The sequence below is a fragment of the Lepidothrix coronata genome, unplaced genomic scaffold, assembly GCF_001604755.1.
Source record: "Lepidothrix coronata isolate B3197 unplaced genomic scaffold, Lepidothrix_coronata-1.0 Scaffold87, whole genome shotgun sequence".
In the NCBI taxonomy this organism is placed as follows: Eukaryota; Metazoa; Chordata; class Aves; order Passeriformes; family Pipridae; genus Lepidothrix; species Lepidothrix coronata.
Window position 1 is genome coordinate 2,150,530 of NW_016690267.1, and position 16,037 is coordinate 2,166,566.

At 41.9% G+C, this 16,037-nt stretch overlaps 1 protein-coding gene across 2 annotated transcripts in view; it reads right to left on the minus strand.

Moving 5' to 3' along the window:
• Positions 1 to 16,037, minus strand: part of GAN (gigaxonin) — a 40,907-nt gene that overhangs the window by 17,677 nt on the left and 7,193 nt on the right. For both annotated transcript variants that reach the window (XR_001875806.1, XM_017821011.1), the window contains exons 2-9: positions 9,520 to 9,634; positions 8,303 to 8,653; positions 7,613 to 7,830; positions 6,636 to 6,757; positions 6,042 to 6,154; positions 4,803 to 4,952; positions 4,392 to 4,528; positions 3,771 to 3,899 (exon numbers count right to left, since the gene is read on the minus strand). Coding sequence is in view for 1 of the 2 variants with exons in the window: in XM_017821011.1 (XP_017676500.1) it covers positions 3,771 to 3,899; positions 4,392 to 4,528; positions 4,803 to 4,952; positions 6,042 to 6,154; positions 6,636 to 6,757; positions 7,613 to 7,830; positions 8,303 to 8,653; positions 9,520 to 9,634 (1,335 nt within the window). In the remaining variant the exon portion in view is untranslated. The remainder of the gene's footprint in view (positions 1 to 3,770; positions 3,900 to 4,391; positions 4,529 to 4,802; positions 4,953 to 6,041; positions 6,155 to 6,635; positions 6,758 to 7,612; positions 7,831 to 8,302; positions 8,654 to 9,519; positions 9,635 to 16,037) is intronic.

Sequence of the window (16,037 nt, forward strand, 5' to 3'; positions counted from 1 at the left end):
TAGCTTGATCAATATTTTAAAAAACAGGATACAACGCACACAAAGCTCAATCTATAGCCTTTGAAAAAAAAAAATCCACATCCTGCAAAAGCCCCGCAGTCTGATGTATTTTCTATCTTTGGTTCACTTACATTCACTCATGCACATGACTCTAAAGACAGGCTGACAAAACATTTATTAACTGAAAAACCTCGGTTACAGCAGCACTTCAAATATGAGAATTATTTTCTCTATTATCCTGTTCCACATTTCATGTGGATGTTACTATTCTGCCTCACTTCATTTATTTTATTACTTGTTTATACAGCAGAGCTTAACAGGAGTCTCAATGTTTATTTTTTTGGTAGTGTGAAGACCTTAGCATATCCCCAGCCTTTAGAAAACTCTGTGTCATAGTTTAGAATAACAATTTTGAAAGACTGCGCACTGTGAGTTATTCTGGAGTAAGTTACTGTCAAAGTAAACAATATTAAACAAGTTCAGTCCTTTAATCCAATTTAAGCCAGAATTATGGCAGCTTACAGGAATTAATATGTTTATATACTGCTGTAAGTACATACTTAGACATACACACTGGAGTAAAACCTGTAAGTCAGACACTCACAGCCTCTGGGTGCCTGGGGTGGTGCTGACCCTGTGCTCCCTGGTAATGAGACCTGAGGCACACATGGAAATTCATGCAGATGACCCAGGTGTGCACTGCTGCACGTACCCGAAACCCAGCAGTATCCAATGGTTCAACTCACAGCACAAAAGGTTCTCTCTAGTCAAAGTGAACATGATGGAGTTCTGCACTTAAAAACAGCTGGAAAAGCCCGTAGCTTGTTACAAAGTACAGAACACTGATATATGTAACTATTAAAAAACCACTGTAAGTTTTGGTTGGAGACTGCTAGAATTGATGTGCTGTCACTCTGACCCACTGCTGCTAAACCACCTTGCAAACAAACTCCTCCTTTCCCCAAATCTATTAACCCAACACTTTTAAATTTCTGCCAATAACATACATATACATTGTTGATGTGATATTTCAGCTCTGACAGCTCCAGTATTATTCCATCACCATAACTACAAAAAGTGTGTGTGCTGTGAAGTCTGAGGGTTCAGATCCTTCACGATGACTTTTTGAAGCTGCTGGTTTGAAGGGGGACTAATCACCTTGTATTTGTCTCAGAACCTTGCTGAGGAAACAAATGCACTTTTCAACTATAAATCGATCACCTTGTAGCAGCTGCATAATGTTTAAGATGAAGAACCTGCCCTTGTACATCCATCACAGTAACTATGCATGAAGGAACTGAGAGAGATTGTCCACCTGTGGTAACGTCTATGGCATCACTCATGCTTTACTCCTGAGTGCTGATGCACAGCAGAGCATGTGCAAGTGGAATTGCTAAACTCAAACACACATCATTACTTAGCATAAGGTTTTCACAGACTTAAGAAAAGCATATTATTTATTTTAAGCATATTATTTATTTTGAGTGAAGTAAGTGATTTAGATTTGTTTTCTGCTATTTCTCAATCAGCCCAGGAAATAACACCCTCACATTTTCCAGAGAGTCAATATGCTTTCATTTCATGTTTTGAGACACTATTTTAATGAAATTACGATAATTTTCCAGATGCCATGTTACTTCAGAAAAGAATACTGGACAACACCATACTTTGTCTCAGCACTGGGCAGGCAGAAATATTTGCTAACTGCAGTCTGAAGGTAATTCCCTTTATGGTCATTTTCTCCCTTTTCCACATAGTTACAACTGCTCAGGTGTCACAGCCCCTGCCACAGCCCCCCTGAAAGGCACCCACCTGCACAGATCTCTGAGGGAAACCTGGGATAAGTGGCAGACCCCTGGAGCTGAGTGCTGGAACATAACACAGGGACACTGCACCCTCTTCTGGCTACAGCTCCCCTTGTGCCTCCCGGGGCTGAACCGAGACCTTCCAAACGTTGGGAGCACGATCCCCAGCCAGCAGAGTCATCCCAGCCTTCCCTGGTCCCCAGTCTCCAAAGGAACACCCACAACCCGTGTCTTGCCTGCAGTGCAAGCACACACTTCAGCTGAGTTCAATTTCTAGGCTCAGACCCTGCTGTGGCAGAGCAAAAAGGCAAATGTGAGTATCTGGGCAGCCCTCACCCTGTGCCTCCTCCAGCAGCTCCTCCTGCTGCTCCCTCCCGGCCCCTGCGCCGGCACAGCCCTCACTCCACACACCCAGCACGGGGGGCAGAGCAAGACCTGGAACAACTGGATTTTTACTACAGTTTTATTTGAATCCTGTAACACCTCGGGGATGCCCCCGAGCACGGCCACAAGCACAGCACACGCTGTGCAGGTGTGGGTGCTGCAGGCAGCAGGTGGCACCACGGACTCACCAAGGCTGCAACCTCCGAGGATTCCAAAATCCATGACAGCTCACCCTCTACCAACCAGTGGGACAGGTTTACAGTCACTGGTGAGGAATCATGAGGATCAGCCTGGAAATATTTCAAGTGAATCAGCTAAAAATAGCAAGTAGGAGAGAGGAGAGCACTTCCTTCCAGAATTCTTTTTCTTTCAAAGACCTCTTTCAAAAATGTTAATAAACTTTTAGCATTTCCCCACCCCCACAGGGCTAGAAAACACGAGGGAGCATCAGCAGCAATAGCCTCTCTTATCTGTCTGCTTCCTATATCCACTTAAAAGGATGTTTTTCTCCAGCCTCATTGGATTATAGCTAGTTTAGACATCACTTTGAACAACACAGAAGACCTCTTCATGCAGAAATTAGTCTCTTTACAACCACATCTCGCAAGAAAATTACATAATGAATTTACATCTACTATTCTATTTTTGTGTCCTTTTATACAGGTCACTGCCATAAATCAGTCTTGATCTTCTAATAAAGACATGCTAATCTTCTCCACTGTCAACAAGACTTGAAACATCTGACCACAAAGTCTTTTTTTCAATTTAGTTTATAAAAGAGAATCATCTAATTTATAGTCATATGCAAGAAAAAAGTTGCTGAAGGAACCAAAGCTTGTCTTATGACTGGAGAGTAAGGTGACTACACAAAAAAAAATCTGCCTAAGGTAACATTTTGAATAGTTACCACGTGTAATAAGGTGGATTCCACCACCAGAGCCAAGAGATAACAAATGAAGCAACTGGAAGCAGATTCAAAATAAAGAGAAGGAGATCAGCCACACAGGATGTAGAGAGGGCTGTGGAATGTACAGCATCCATAGTGTCTTTCCTAGGGCAAAAACCTACATCAGCTCTAAATGCTTGGAGCAAAAATGCATGAAATTTCTTATCCCTACCTTAGGAATTCCCTAAGCTGCAAAAGACTGGATCATGAAGAAATATCCCTGTACATACATACACTCCTGCATAGAATCATGGAACCATCTAGGCTGGAAAACACCTTTAATAAGCACTCAGAAGAAGAAGAAGCCTTGGGCATGAGCACAGGCAGGGGCAGCAGTACCCTGCACTTGGGGGAATTGCAGAGTGCAAGGGAAGAACCACAAACTACCTGTATGACCAAGGGCCTTGTCCTGTTCAGGGGCACTCAAGACTGGCATGGTGGCCCAGGGCTTTAGGCTTGGTATGTGAGAGGGTAAAGCCACTGATGGACCTTCAGTAACAGCCAAACTGGGTCATAAAAAATAAAATGAGCACAGCACAGACCTAATATGCTTTTAAGGGCTGGACCAATAGCGGGGGAACAAGCAGAAGACTGTAAGGCATGTATTTTCCATGTTTAGAGCTGCAGCCAGTTACCTTTTGAACTCATCATGATAAAATTCAGATTTGCACGTCACCATCTCACTGGCTTGACTGTCATCACGACTCCTGACTCCACCAAAGACATAAAGCTCAGAGGCAACTCCACAGGCCACTGCCCCAAATCTGAAAATCCAAATGAAAAGAAAATATTAATGTCATATATCAAAACCAGTTCACATATCCATCTGAACTTCCACCATTTCTTACTTTTTTATTTATACACACACACACACATTCCTTTTATATCCAACAAGACCAGATGTGTCATGGATTTGAATTGTAAGCACCTAATTCAGAACACATAAAACAGAAAAGTATTTATCTCTGAAAAAAATTCTGAGGTTCCAACTGAACTACAATTTCTACTTTTCATTTTGCATCAAGGAAGTATTGCTTGTAACGTCAGGAGTGCATTTCTACAAAATTTGTATTTATTGCTTGGATGCTTCTCTTTTCCTCAGCCATGAGTTAACTACAGGCTACCATGACTCAGAAAGTCATGGGGAAGTTCATGGGCCATCTTCAGGGATTCATCAGCTAAAGGACAATTTCCTCTCATCTGAGTTAGAAAAGGCTGTACACAGCAATCTAGTTCCCCCTTCCATTTTCACTCACCTCCTCTCTTTGAGAGGACAGATTGCTGTCCACTGCTGAGTCCTGGGGTCGTAACACTCCACAGATTCAAAGAGTTTTCCATAGGAGCCTCCACCCATTGCATAGATTTTCTTCTTCATAGCTGCATAGCAGCCAATCTTATGGAAAAGAGAAAAAGCATATCCAAAACTAACTATACACAGGCATTCAGGTTGCCTGTAGCACATGTCAAACAATGCCAGGCATAACAATCCTCAGCCAGAGTTTTCTTTTGGTATATTAATAAAGAAGCTGCTGTCTCTCTTTTCATTTTGAGATTATTTGTTACAGCTTCTACTTGAAGAAAAAAGTTTAAATATATATATTTATATAAATACATATAATTGCCTGTTTAACCATAAGTATTGCAATACCATACAATGTAGTTCTTACCTTCCTAACCATGGTCAAGTCTGGCTGCTTGGTCCAGGTCCGGCTATAAATATCATAGCTCTCCATAGAGATCAGCTCCCTTTCACCATCCTCACCTCCCAGAATATACAGAATTCCATCAATCTCTACCACACCAAAATTGTGTCGTGCCTAAGGAATACCAATAAAGTCAACACTGTAAAACGTAACAGCCACTGTGAACAAATCAATACAATCTTATTTTTCAGCATATCTGTCTGCAAAGTGCTATTGGTGTTACGCCTGGGGTTTGTTTTGGTTTGGTTTTTTTTAATGGTGAAGCCCTAAACACCAGCATAAGATTATTAGTTTAATCAACTAAACTAAACAAAGGGTATTAAAAGAAAAAAAAAAGCAGAGCAGCAGAAGCCAAAGAGACCACACAGAAATGTAAGAACAGAGCTTGGCTCTATTTCAGTTTGCACAGTGATGGTCTCCACGATGAAGCTGTTGCTTTCAGGTCTCTATAGCAGCCAAACTCAGACTCATTATCTGTGCAAAGGCAGCTCCTCTATTTTGTATGTTTGGGCACACTCCCCTCAGTCTCACAGCAAACAGGGAACATCTCAATCATAATCTTACTCTTAGTAAGCAGGAAACTTAATGCATCATAACTACAGATGTAGCCAAAACTACAAGCCTTTGCCAACCAGAGGCTGCAAAGAGGAAAATCCTGGGGCAAACAATTTCTTAACAAACACCCTGTGCTGATCTACAAAGATAAAACCACAGGTGTATTAAGGATATATGTTTACAAACAACAAACTGTTAACTTTCTGATGGAATGTAAGTATGAAGAAGGAAGCATTAACTCAAACCAAACCTAAGTACGTCTGTGCAAGCCAAGTTCTGTATGTTGGCCAGTCCTCTGTCCATGTTTTCTGCACAGTCCGATCCCTTTGTCCATCTCAGAGTTCTCTTGTTTTAGAAGGCCAGTACACGCAGAACATTAAGTACACTATATGACTGATGCATTATGAAACTCCTGAAATTTTGTAGTTCATCTTACAGTTAGCTCTTCACCAACTGTTTAGTTTTTCCAGATCCAGCAGTCAGCATCAGACCACAAGAACAACAACAGGATATAAAAGGAAGTCAGTCTGCAGCATGATTTCGAATGTGTAAGATGCGACTGAAGATTCAGAATAAAATTTTGCAGAAGAAAAGGAACATTTTGCCAAAGTAAAAACTTAAATCCCAACAGTTAGATAGAGATCTTGCCTCATGCATTGGTGGTAAGGAACTCCATGAATTGGTGTCTGGATCATATTTCTCTCCAGAGCTTAGCGTTCCCTTGTTTTCATCCTGACCACCAAGCACAAATAAAAATCCCTCTGTAAAACAAAATGTAACATGATCTTAAGAACAGGACTCACACCTGTACACTGAGCAAGACAACGTGACTGGTGAGCTGTATCCTGGAATTCACTGAGAGATTCACACCAGTCACAGGTCAGACTGGACTGGAGAAGGCAAAGCACATACTTATATCTGACTCCAGTCTACCCCTGCAGATACTGTTCAACATGTTCAGTGATGCAGCAACTAGAATTTACTTAAAACATGAAATACTCCTGGAGAGACAGATGTAGCAGATTCCCACAAAACGTTGCGGGAATAGTGATTTTAAGACACTCGGATGACAGGGATTTTCACAGAATCAAGTACAGTTTTGGGCAGACAAAGGGGAAGCATGAAATAACCCCAGTGCAGTCAATCTTAAAGAAAATATATTATTATAAGCTGTATCTCAGATTTTGAGGCACTGGTACGTTTTCATAACATTGACTTTAAAAATACAAAGTTCCCCTTTACCTGCTGACAATACTCCATGATTGATCCTTGGAATACTCATAGGAGCAAGTTCAATCCAGAGCTGTCTATTGGGATCATAAAGAGGACACATACACCGCATCACTGAGGTTGGTTTCCGTGATCTGAACACAGGGTGGGGAGGGAACAAACAAAAACAGAAAGACAAGACAGAGTTTTACAAGTTCACTGTTAACACCTTGTGTCCCACATTTGTTTGTTCACGTTTTCATGTATATTCATCACGTGTGGCATTGCCCTGGTAAGGAGAAGACCCACAAACCAAACATGTAAATTGAGTTTGTACAGACTGGAGACAAAAAGCAGCTGCACTTCACTCCTACTGTACCTTCCTGTACTCTTTCTTAAGAACTTTGAACAGCTAAAAATAACTCACAGAGTGTATTAGTAATGTTTGAGTAAAGTTATTCACAAACTGATATGCAAAATGTTATCTGAGTGGTTTACTACACTTCTATAAAGAGCTAATATCTAAAGGTAAATTTATTTAAACAGGACAGAACCTTCCCCCCTGCTGCAGGGGGTACTCAAAAAGAGAAAGGGATTATTGTGCAGAACAGGAATTTTCATCTGGCAGCTCAGATGCACCACTAATGACTTGTTTTTTTGAACCATGGCTATCATAAACAAAACAGTAAAAGCACACGTTGGCTGCATTTAAGTTTTGTTATAGATGCTTTTCAGACCTTCAGAAAGGTGCTTCTCCAACGTTCTGTGCTGAACAAACAACACATCCTACCCTTAGTTTACTACATGTTGAATGTCAGAAACAAAATAACTATTTATTGCTGAATCACTCCCAGAGGTATTTCAGCTGCATCTGACCAACCTAAACCAAACTTAAACGACAGAGTAGCAGGTGCACATGCTCTCTCCACGCTGTGTTTTCAGACTGCCATGAACTCCAGGCGCTGGCTCTGGCACCAGCTGTGAGCCCTGCGATGCCACTGCACACTTACACTCGTTCCTCCCCCCCAACAGTCACGATGCACTCGGAGTAGCCCCGGGGCTTGAAGGAGGCCAGCATGGCCTCTCCCTGCTGGGGGGGTGTCAGCGGGATGTTGTTGCACTCCTTGACGATTTCCCGCACCAGCGGCTCGCTCATCATCTGCTCCCGTAAATACGCCGCGTCCAGGCCCGACACCCACACTGCTGACATGACATCCTTCATGTGAACCTGAGGGGAGACAGGCATGCCAGGGAATCACCCACCTTTTACACGACACCACTGAGGCACCCGTAAGCACAGATGCTTCTGTATTTGTCAAATACTTAAGAGTTTTTGATATTTGGAAGTAATAAACTATACAGCACAATGTTACTAAGAAAATGCATCAAGTCCACAGGATTTCTCCATAAACATGCTACTTGCTTTCTCTCCACGAAAACAAGATTATATCATCAAATGCCAAAATGGTACTTTATTTCTTATTGCCTATCAAATAATGAAGGCAGCAAATGATGTATCACCCACAGCGCTTTCACCCTTTTACTGCAATCCCATGGTCTGCATTCCAGGCAAAATTCAATTAATTCCGTAAGTGCAAGATTAGTCCTGAAAGAAACAGTTCTATTTCAAGTTCCCACTGATTAGAATAAACACTCCAATCTGCACCACATTCAAAATACAAACATTTGGATGTCCTGACCTTTCTGGAATCTGAATCATGAGAAATCCACCTAATCACCGCTTCAAAGACGTATCTTTCGTTTCCAACATTGAGCTTTTCCATCGACAGCACTTCTTTCAGTTTTTGAGGAGTCAGTTCCAAGAATTCCTCTGTGCTGCTGACATCTCGAAAGTGAGTTTCCAGATACTCTGAGGCAAGGTAGTGAACATGATGCAAACAATAGTGCAGTGCAAAGTCCCGAATACCAATACAGTTCTCAGCAGCTATGCAACCTTCTAAAAACTCACAGCAGAGAGTTTTTAAGTCTGTAAGCAGCAGGAGATCAGCTGCCTGTACCACATCTTGGATAGTTTCTTCATTTAGCCTGATCTGCAAGAATTAATTTAGAAGTTATAGCTACTATCACTCATTTGTTCCATGACATGCCCGCATTCATTACCCTCAATCTCAGTGGCTGAAAAATGGAGCATTAATGCCAGTGTAAAAATTAGGAGAAACTGATATGACTGCTACCCCTTTATAAATGAACACAGGGATGGAAAGGCATTTGCTTGGCAGAAGGTGTCGAGCAGAATTTTGCGCCTGAAGAAACCAACCATAAAATTGTTCATCTCATCTGGGAGCCTAAAATGAGTTTTGCTGCAATACATAAATAATGTTTTTAAAAATGCACGTCCAGAAAAGAATTTCAAGCCACATCTGCCTTTTCTTTTTCTGCTGAAAATTAAAACTCGTTCAGCAATGTCAGTCTGGTTCCAAATAAACTGGACACACCAACTTTAATTCCTGCTAAAGCTCCTGGCACACAGATCTGAAGGGGCACAGTGGCAGCAACGAGAGGCCAGACAGGTGGGCACAAAGGGCACTGAGGGAGGACACCTGATGTACTGTAATGGCCAGTGATGGGGTCTCAATCTCTACAGCTACCACCAAACCAGTTCTCTTTCACACCTGACACAGACTGCATGCTTTAAGGCAGGTTATTGAAGGCAGCCACCAATTTTAATACAAGCATTTGACACTGACTCTAAATTTTAAAGTCCTCCCCGGCTGCACGAGAAGAGCAGAGACAACTACAGAGCTTACTGCCTTTACTTCACATGCATAGCCCCACTTTGCAGAAGTTCCATCATAAAGCTTTAAACCACAGCAGGTTTATCTTTCAGGACAGTGTTAAAACCCAAGTTATTCTGACAAACAGTCCAGCTGCTGTCTAGTTCTTTTTAATACCATACCTGCCCGCTGAAGATGTAATCTAGTATCTCTTTCATGATATCAACAGATATCCCTTCGAGTTCAATCTTGTACGTTGAGCCATCATCCTTTGGAGGATTGTAATTCAATTTTGTTCTAAGAGAGGAGACAAGAAAAAGAGAAAAGCTCAAAAATCTGGGCACTGTTGCATTTGTTTCTGAAGAAACAAACAGTAGCTGTGGGTCACCTGAGCTAGAGTAGGGATGTTAAAACCTTCCAATGTGATGTGAAAACTGTCCCTTGAATCAGCATGGAAAGGATGTAGGTCTGGTCTCTGATACTGCTTATCACATTTCCAAACTGAACAAACACTTCAGCCTTGCAAACCACCCAGGGCATCAAAGAGCCAAAGTATTTTTTATCCCGGCTCATTCATCATAAGCATTCAAAAACTTCACTCAGACCTTCCAACAGAACAGCAGCTCTGCTGACAGATGAAACACAAGAATTTGCTTTGCTAAAGGTGGAAAAAAAACCAAAACAAAACAAAAACCCCCAAACATTTTACCAAGAAAGAAATAATTAGAGTAAGGAGATGTGATCAGAATATTCACTGGCAGCAAAAATATTTGGACTGCATTACCATTTTGTGTAGTTTATGATGTTATCAGCCTAATGCTATGCCTGGCTGTAACCAAGCCATGTGCTCACAGTTGCAGGAAACAGCTCATGTGCTGCTCAGCAGAGCTTTAAATATTCATCTGCATCAGTGGACACCTCACTTGTGAGCAATTCCTTTAAAAATACCAGGAGCACTGTGATGTGCCTTTGAATAGCAAGGAGAAGGACTGGGGGAAAAGATGGGGAACTAATAATAACAACACAGCAGACACTTTGCTTTCCATCAGCTGTTTGTGCAAACACTTTTTCCAGGAAAGATAACTTGAAGCATTCAAAAGTGAGCAGTGTCCACCAGTCTGGTGCAAACAGCCACGAGAAATAATAAAAGATCATTTTGAATGTCTCTTTTCCACACTTTAGGCAATGAAGAATACATTATATAAAGACCAGAAAACTTGTTTTATTACCTCTGTGTATATTTATATATCTATATGTAAATCCCAGCACACAAAAGCCTTAAAAGCATTTCTACATTCATTTGAATATATTCTTAGGTAGAATTAGTTTCTTAATGTGAAAAGCTGTGGCTTTGCTAAGCTGGAAGTGACCAGTTTGTCAGTGTTCTGCTGTCCATGTTCACACTAACACATAAATAGGACTTAGCTCAAGGCAGATTCTGCTTTACTTACTCATATCAGAACAAATTAGTTTCTCACAAAATAAGCTACAACTCACATCAAATAAAACCTTAGTCTGTAAGGAGCTATTTTTAAGTGTGAATAAGGATGGTAATTTTAGCCCTTTACTTAATCATGTCTGTGGTCTTGTCTTCACATCTCACCTCACAGCAGTGCTCGGCTCCTCTCAGTGTTTGTACGGCACAAGTTACAATACAAATAACAACAACAACATGGTATGGATTAGGAAATTGTTTATTTCCTAACACTTGGAAGGAGATTAGGAAAATTAGGTGACTCCCACTAAAGCACATGCTGCAATAGCAGACACTGATTTACAACTTGTCAGTTGAAAATTTCTAACCCCAATATACATCTCCAGCAACACGATCAACATGTACCTCAGCTCGAGCCATCCTTGCCCATGTGGAATGTGCACTTTTCCTGCCTACAAACTCCAAAGGAATTACAGAGCATATAACACAGGGTAAGAGGCCTTTTCAATTCCAACACAGAGTAAAAGGCTTTTTCACACATTTTCAAATCTATTCAAACTACTTCAATTTTACTACTACTACGACCTCCACTTACACGCGAGTTTTAGGTTTCCTGGTTTGTAACGAAAGCAGTATCTTGTTTCCTGGGATGAAACTGTTTTTTCTTTTCACTTAACATAAAATATATCAAGGTTTGCAGCACGTGGCTTCCTTCAGCAGAAAAGAGAGGCACTTGGATGGCACCTGGATCTCACATGTGTCAGGTACCTGTGAGTAGCTGGTATGGTCAAACACAGAGCAGTATCTACCCAGAACCTGGACAGTCCAACACACTGTGGGGCTTAAAACAGGCCCAAGGCATATAATAAACATGTTGATGCCAGCACTAATGGGGAGATTAGGGAAAGGACTAGTGCTATTTATCTTTCATCTTAGCATCACCTGCACACACCCAAGCTAAATCACCTCATTGCGTGGACTTTACAATGACGCTTCCTGGTAACAAGAAAGTGTTGTTCAGAGTTTTTGGGTCTTATCAGGCTAGATGTTCTAATTACTGTGTATTTTTTCAGGCATCAACAGTTGGTAATCTGAAAAGAAAGGGCCCAGCCCCTGATGCAGGGCCAAAACACAAAGTCAAAGCAGGAAAATAACCTTGAAAACAAATCAAACGATTTCAGCTACAGACACTCGTACGAAGGCAAACATTCACCTTATGCAAATGCATCCCAGTTCAGACTAAGTTTTGCTCCTATCATGTGTCATGGGAAGCAATAGTTATCCATCTGTCACATGACTTTAATTTGTTGGTTAATAAGCTACAAGGTTATTTATTTTGGTACAAATACTTCTGAGCTCTGACATGGGAGCCATTCCCAAAGGCAGCTGGAGGTGCTCCTTGTCATTCACATCACGCACTGCAGGACAGCAACTGCCTGTTGGGAAGAGGGGAGGGAAAACATGATGCAAGGGCATATTATAACCAGGTTTGGGGCTGGAAAAGTGTAAGAAAGAAAACTGTGAGTCTAAAGGAAAGAAGCTGAATGAGGAGAGAAGAGTAGGAGGTATGGAATGGGAGGGCAAGGAGCTCTGTCTCCTCTTGCATCACCCAGCACCAGCTGTGACCTGCACCCACATCTCACCAGCAAACTGAGGCCTGGGCACCCTTGTCATAATACACACAGACAGAACAAGAACATTTCAAACCATGTTTGCTCCCAGTTCAGAGAGTGGGCACATGGAGAAACATTTAACCCTGGTCCTCTATTAAATTCCACTTCAGAAAATAAGTTACTAGATATGCTTAAGCAGAGGCTTCCCAATCTGTCAGCATCCCAGGAGGAGGATGCTTGCTTTCCACCACACTCTTCCTCAGGGTGATTTACTCAGCCTGTGATTTGTGTGGCTGAAAGCTGGAAGTGGCAATCAGCAACCCAAGGTGCAGAGATGGGCCCAGCTGCAGCACAGCTGCTTCTGACACATGCATGTGACAGCTTCCTACTGTGGACAACATTCCTAATTACTTTAAAAGCACTCCAAGCTGCCAAACCACAGCAGAAAAGGCTGCCTCGGTCTTCCTTAATTCAGATGGAAGACCAGAACATCAAGATTTAGAAGGAAATAACCTCCCCAGCCAACCAGAAAACCCTTGAGCTGGGAGTGGAGCACAACTGAAACACACACAGAGCTGGGGGAAATAAAATATGGCAACTTCTCCATCCTGTTCTATCAAGTAATTTAATTTTGAACAGCTTGGCTCCATACATGGTTTAAACCAATATTTTCCATTTTTTAATTAAGATCGTCACCATAAGCTGAAATTGCTTCCAGTAACATAAACAGTGTTCTATAGATGCTCAACATCCACCCCAAACTCTTGTACCTCCTCAGGAAAACTGTTTGGCAAACAGAACACCTTGGGCAAGTGGCATCAGAACAACTGGGTTGATGTTGTGTTTTGATGTTGTCTGTGTGACAAATTTAGAATCTGCTGTTCCACATCACTTAAGGAATACAATCCTAATGAGTCATCTCAAATGACACTACATAAGGCAGAACGAGGAAAAAAATTCCAGTACCTCTTCTGTATTTGTAAGCAATATAAACAAGGTGAATTCTCAAAATTAAAATAGGGCTTAAGGACAGATGCTGATATTGCCAGAGTAACAATTCACATCTAATTGCATAAAACAAATTCAAACAGTAATAAACCCCCCCCCACAAACAAACAAAAAGCAAACCAACAGGTAAATTAAGACTGTCCACAGTTCTTGTTAAAATTCAGGTGGCTCTTCCAACTTACTGTCATTTTAAAAGAGCAAAACAAAGAAAAACACAATCATCCTTTCAACCTTATAGCCAAATCCCTGTGACAGCACCAGACAGTGGGACAGTTAAGATGAATGACAAGCACATTGAAAAAAGAGTCCACGTGTCTGAAAACTTGGTTTTCTTACATTTTACAGATGAAATTTTACAGGAGGGGAATAATAATTTTTAAAAATCCAGACAGACCAAACAGCAAACAAAATGAAAATTCAAACAAAGAACTCAGCTGCCACCAATAGCGCTTGTTTTCCTGAGTCAGACATAATTCTCTGGGAATATTTTTATCTTTAAAATCTCTGCCTTATTTGTGAACTGTTAAGAAAAGGTAACTGGTGTGTTTTTACAATGGTGGCCTAAGTTATAAAGAGAACAACAGCACAACCCTTGGAGTGCTTTAATCTTAGAGCGCTGGTATATTGGTACCTAAACAGGTAAAGCAAACACCTGTCTGCAAAGACTGTGCCTGTGAGAGTGCTCCAGACCACAGCCACCTCAAGCAGGTTTATATTTACAGTGAGCAGCAACCTAAAAATCTGGGAAACAAGAGACAGACACTTAGGGTTTGATGCTTTGCAACACAAAACTTTCACCTGCTCTCACGTCATCGCGCCGCGAACGCAGTTCCCTGACCTACTTCCACAGCCAGAGCAGGGTGTCAGGAACCAGACTGCAGGAGCCAAGGGAGACACTCGGCTTTTGGAAAGCAGCTGTCTTGCCAAATTAATGATTTTGCTCCAGATTAACCGTAAGGGCTAGTCTACACAAGCCTTGCCAGTATTGCCACACCAACAAACCTCAATAGTGAAGTAGCAGAGCCATCCTTCCAAACCAACGAGTAATAAAATTGGGGTTTGATGATATATCCTTTACCTGCACCAGTGTTTTGGCCTTCTCTAGAGAGCATTAGCGTTCTAAAATGAAGTTGTACCTCCAACAAACGCTTCCAGCAAAGACATGCACCGAACCTGAAACACACTCACAAGGATGACTCAGTCCCCAAAATGGCAAGTGAGTACTTGGAGATTTTGCATCAGTAAGGAGAAGACTTAAAAAATCTGCTTTTGATGCAAACAGAAGGTCAATTCAGTCTCCTCCTGGTCTGAGCTTCCTTATGTAGGTTTAAGTCTTTCAAGTATAAGCTTTCCATGTTAAATCTAATTACTCAGGACTGACCATTTTAATGGTGAAGTTTTCCATTTGTCTGCCTTTCTCCTTGCAATATTTTCTCCCATGAAAGCTGGTCTCTCTACGTGCAAAAAACCCCCCTTAATAATCACATTATTAAGCAGGTCAGACATAAAAACATGATGCAGCAGTTCACTCCACCCACTTGCCATCCTCCAAAAAGATATTTTACAACCAAATCAGAAGGTTTCCTTTGAGGTCGCACCCTGGCCTTTAGCACCACACATAAAAGCCAGTCTTCACCACACCCTGCAAAGGGTGCCAGCTCTCAGAGGATTTTGGCTATGCCTCTTCTGTGTCTGTCCTATGTCTCTCTCCTTAAGATTATCTGTAACTGCAACATCACATCTCAAGGCAAAGTAATCCACCTAACAGCTCAGCACAAAAACCTGCAGAAGTTGCTTTGCTTGAAGAGAAACAAAAACCAGGAATAACCTTATTTTTTCATCTATCGGAAAGTTTAAGTCAGGCAAAAATGTGGCTTCCCCTCCTCTCCATAAGAAAGGGAACAAGGCAATTCCTTCAGCAGCAGCAGCACAGGGGACATGTACAGGGCTCATGGGCTTTCCTCAGTGAAGAGCTTGTTTACCCCGAAAATCTGAAATTACTCTGATTACACTGAGCTCATCCAGAGTTAGATTGTAATCTAAATTGGAAATCTACCCTCAACCAGCCTGTCTTGCCTAAACATGTGAGTTAGCCCTAAGTAGACAGAACACACACCCGACAAACAGTGCCCAAGAACGGACCCTGGGAGCTTCTCAGCAGCACCAAGGACCTGCCTTTTCATTTGACTTTGGCTTTCTTTAGCCAAGCTGGAAAACAACCAAGCAACTGCACCAGCTGAGCTCACAAACAAGTGAGCATGAGCAACACAGATGAGCTGCTGGGCACCCAGGGCTCATGTCACAGCACAAAGCACAGCTCAGGCTCACCTGTGCACGTGGTTGAACAGACCTGGTTCAGCAGTGGTACCTTCCTGTGTTAGAAACACCTGCCACTGGATTTAGAAAGGTGGGTTTGGGGTTTTTTTTTCCTTCGTTTTTAAAAGGTGGGAAAAAAACATCTAATCCCTGTTCCTCTGTGGGCAGCAGGCTGGGTTCACATGGATCACTCATCAGAGCCCCTCCTGAACTAAACCTGTATCATACTGATGGCATTTTTCTGCTCCACATGACACTTGAGCCCATTCACCAAACTGATGATTTCCAGCAGTGTTACACCTCTTAGGCAGGACTTCCTTGGAATAAC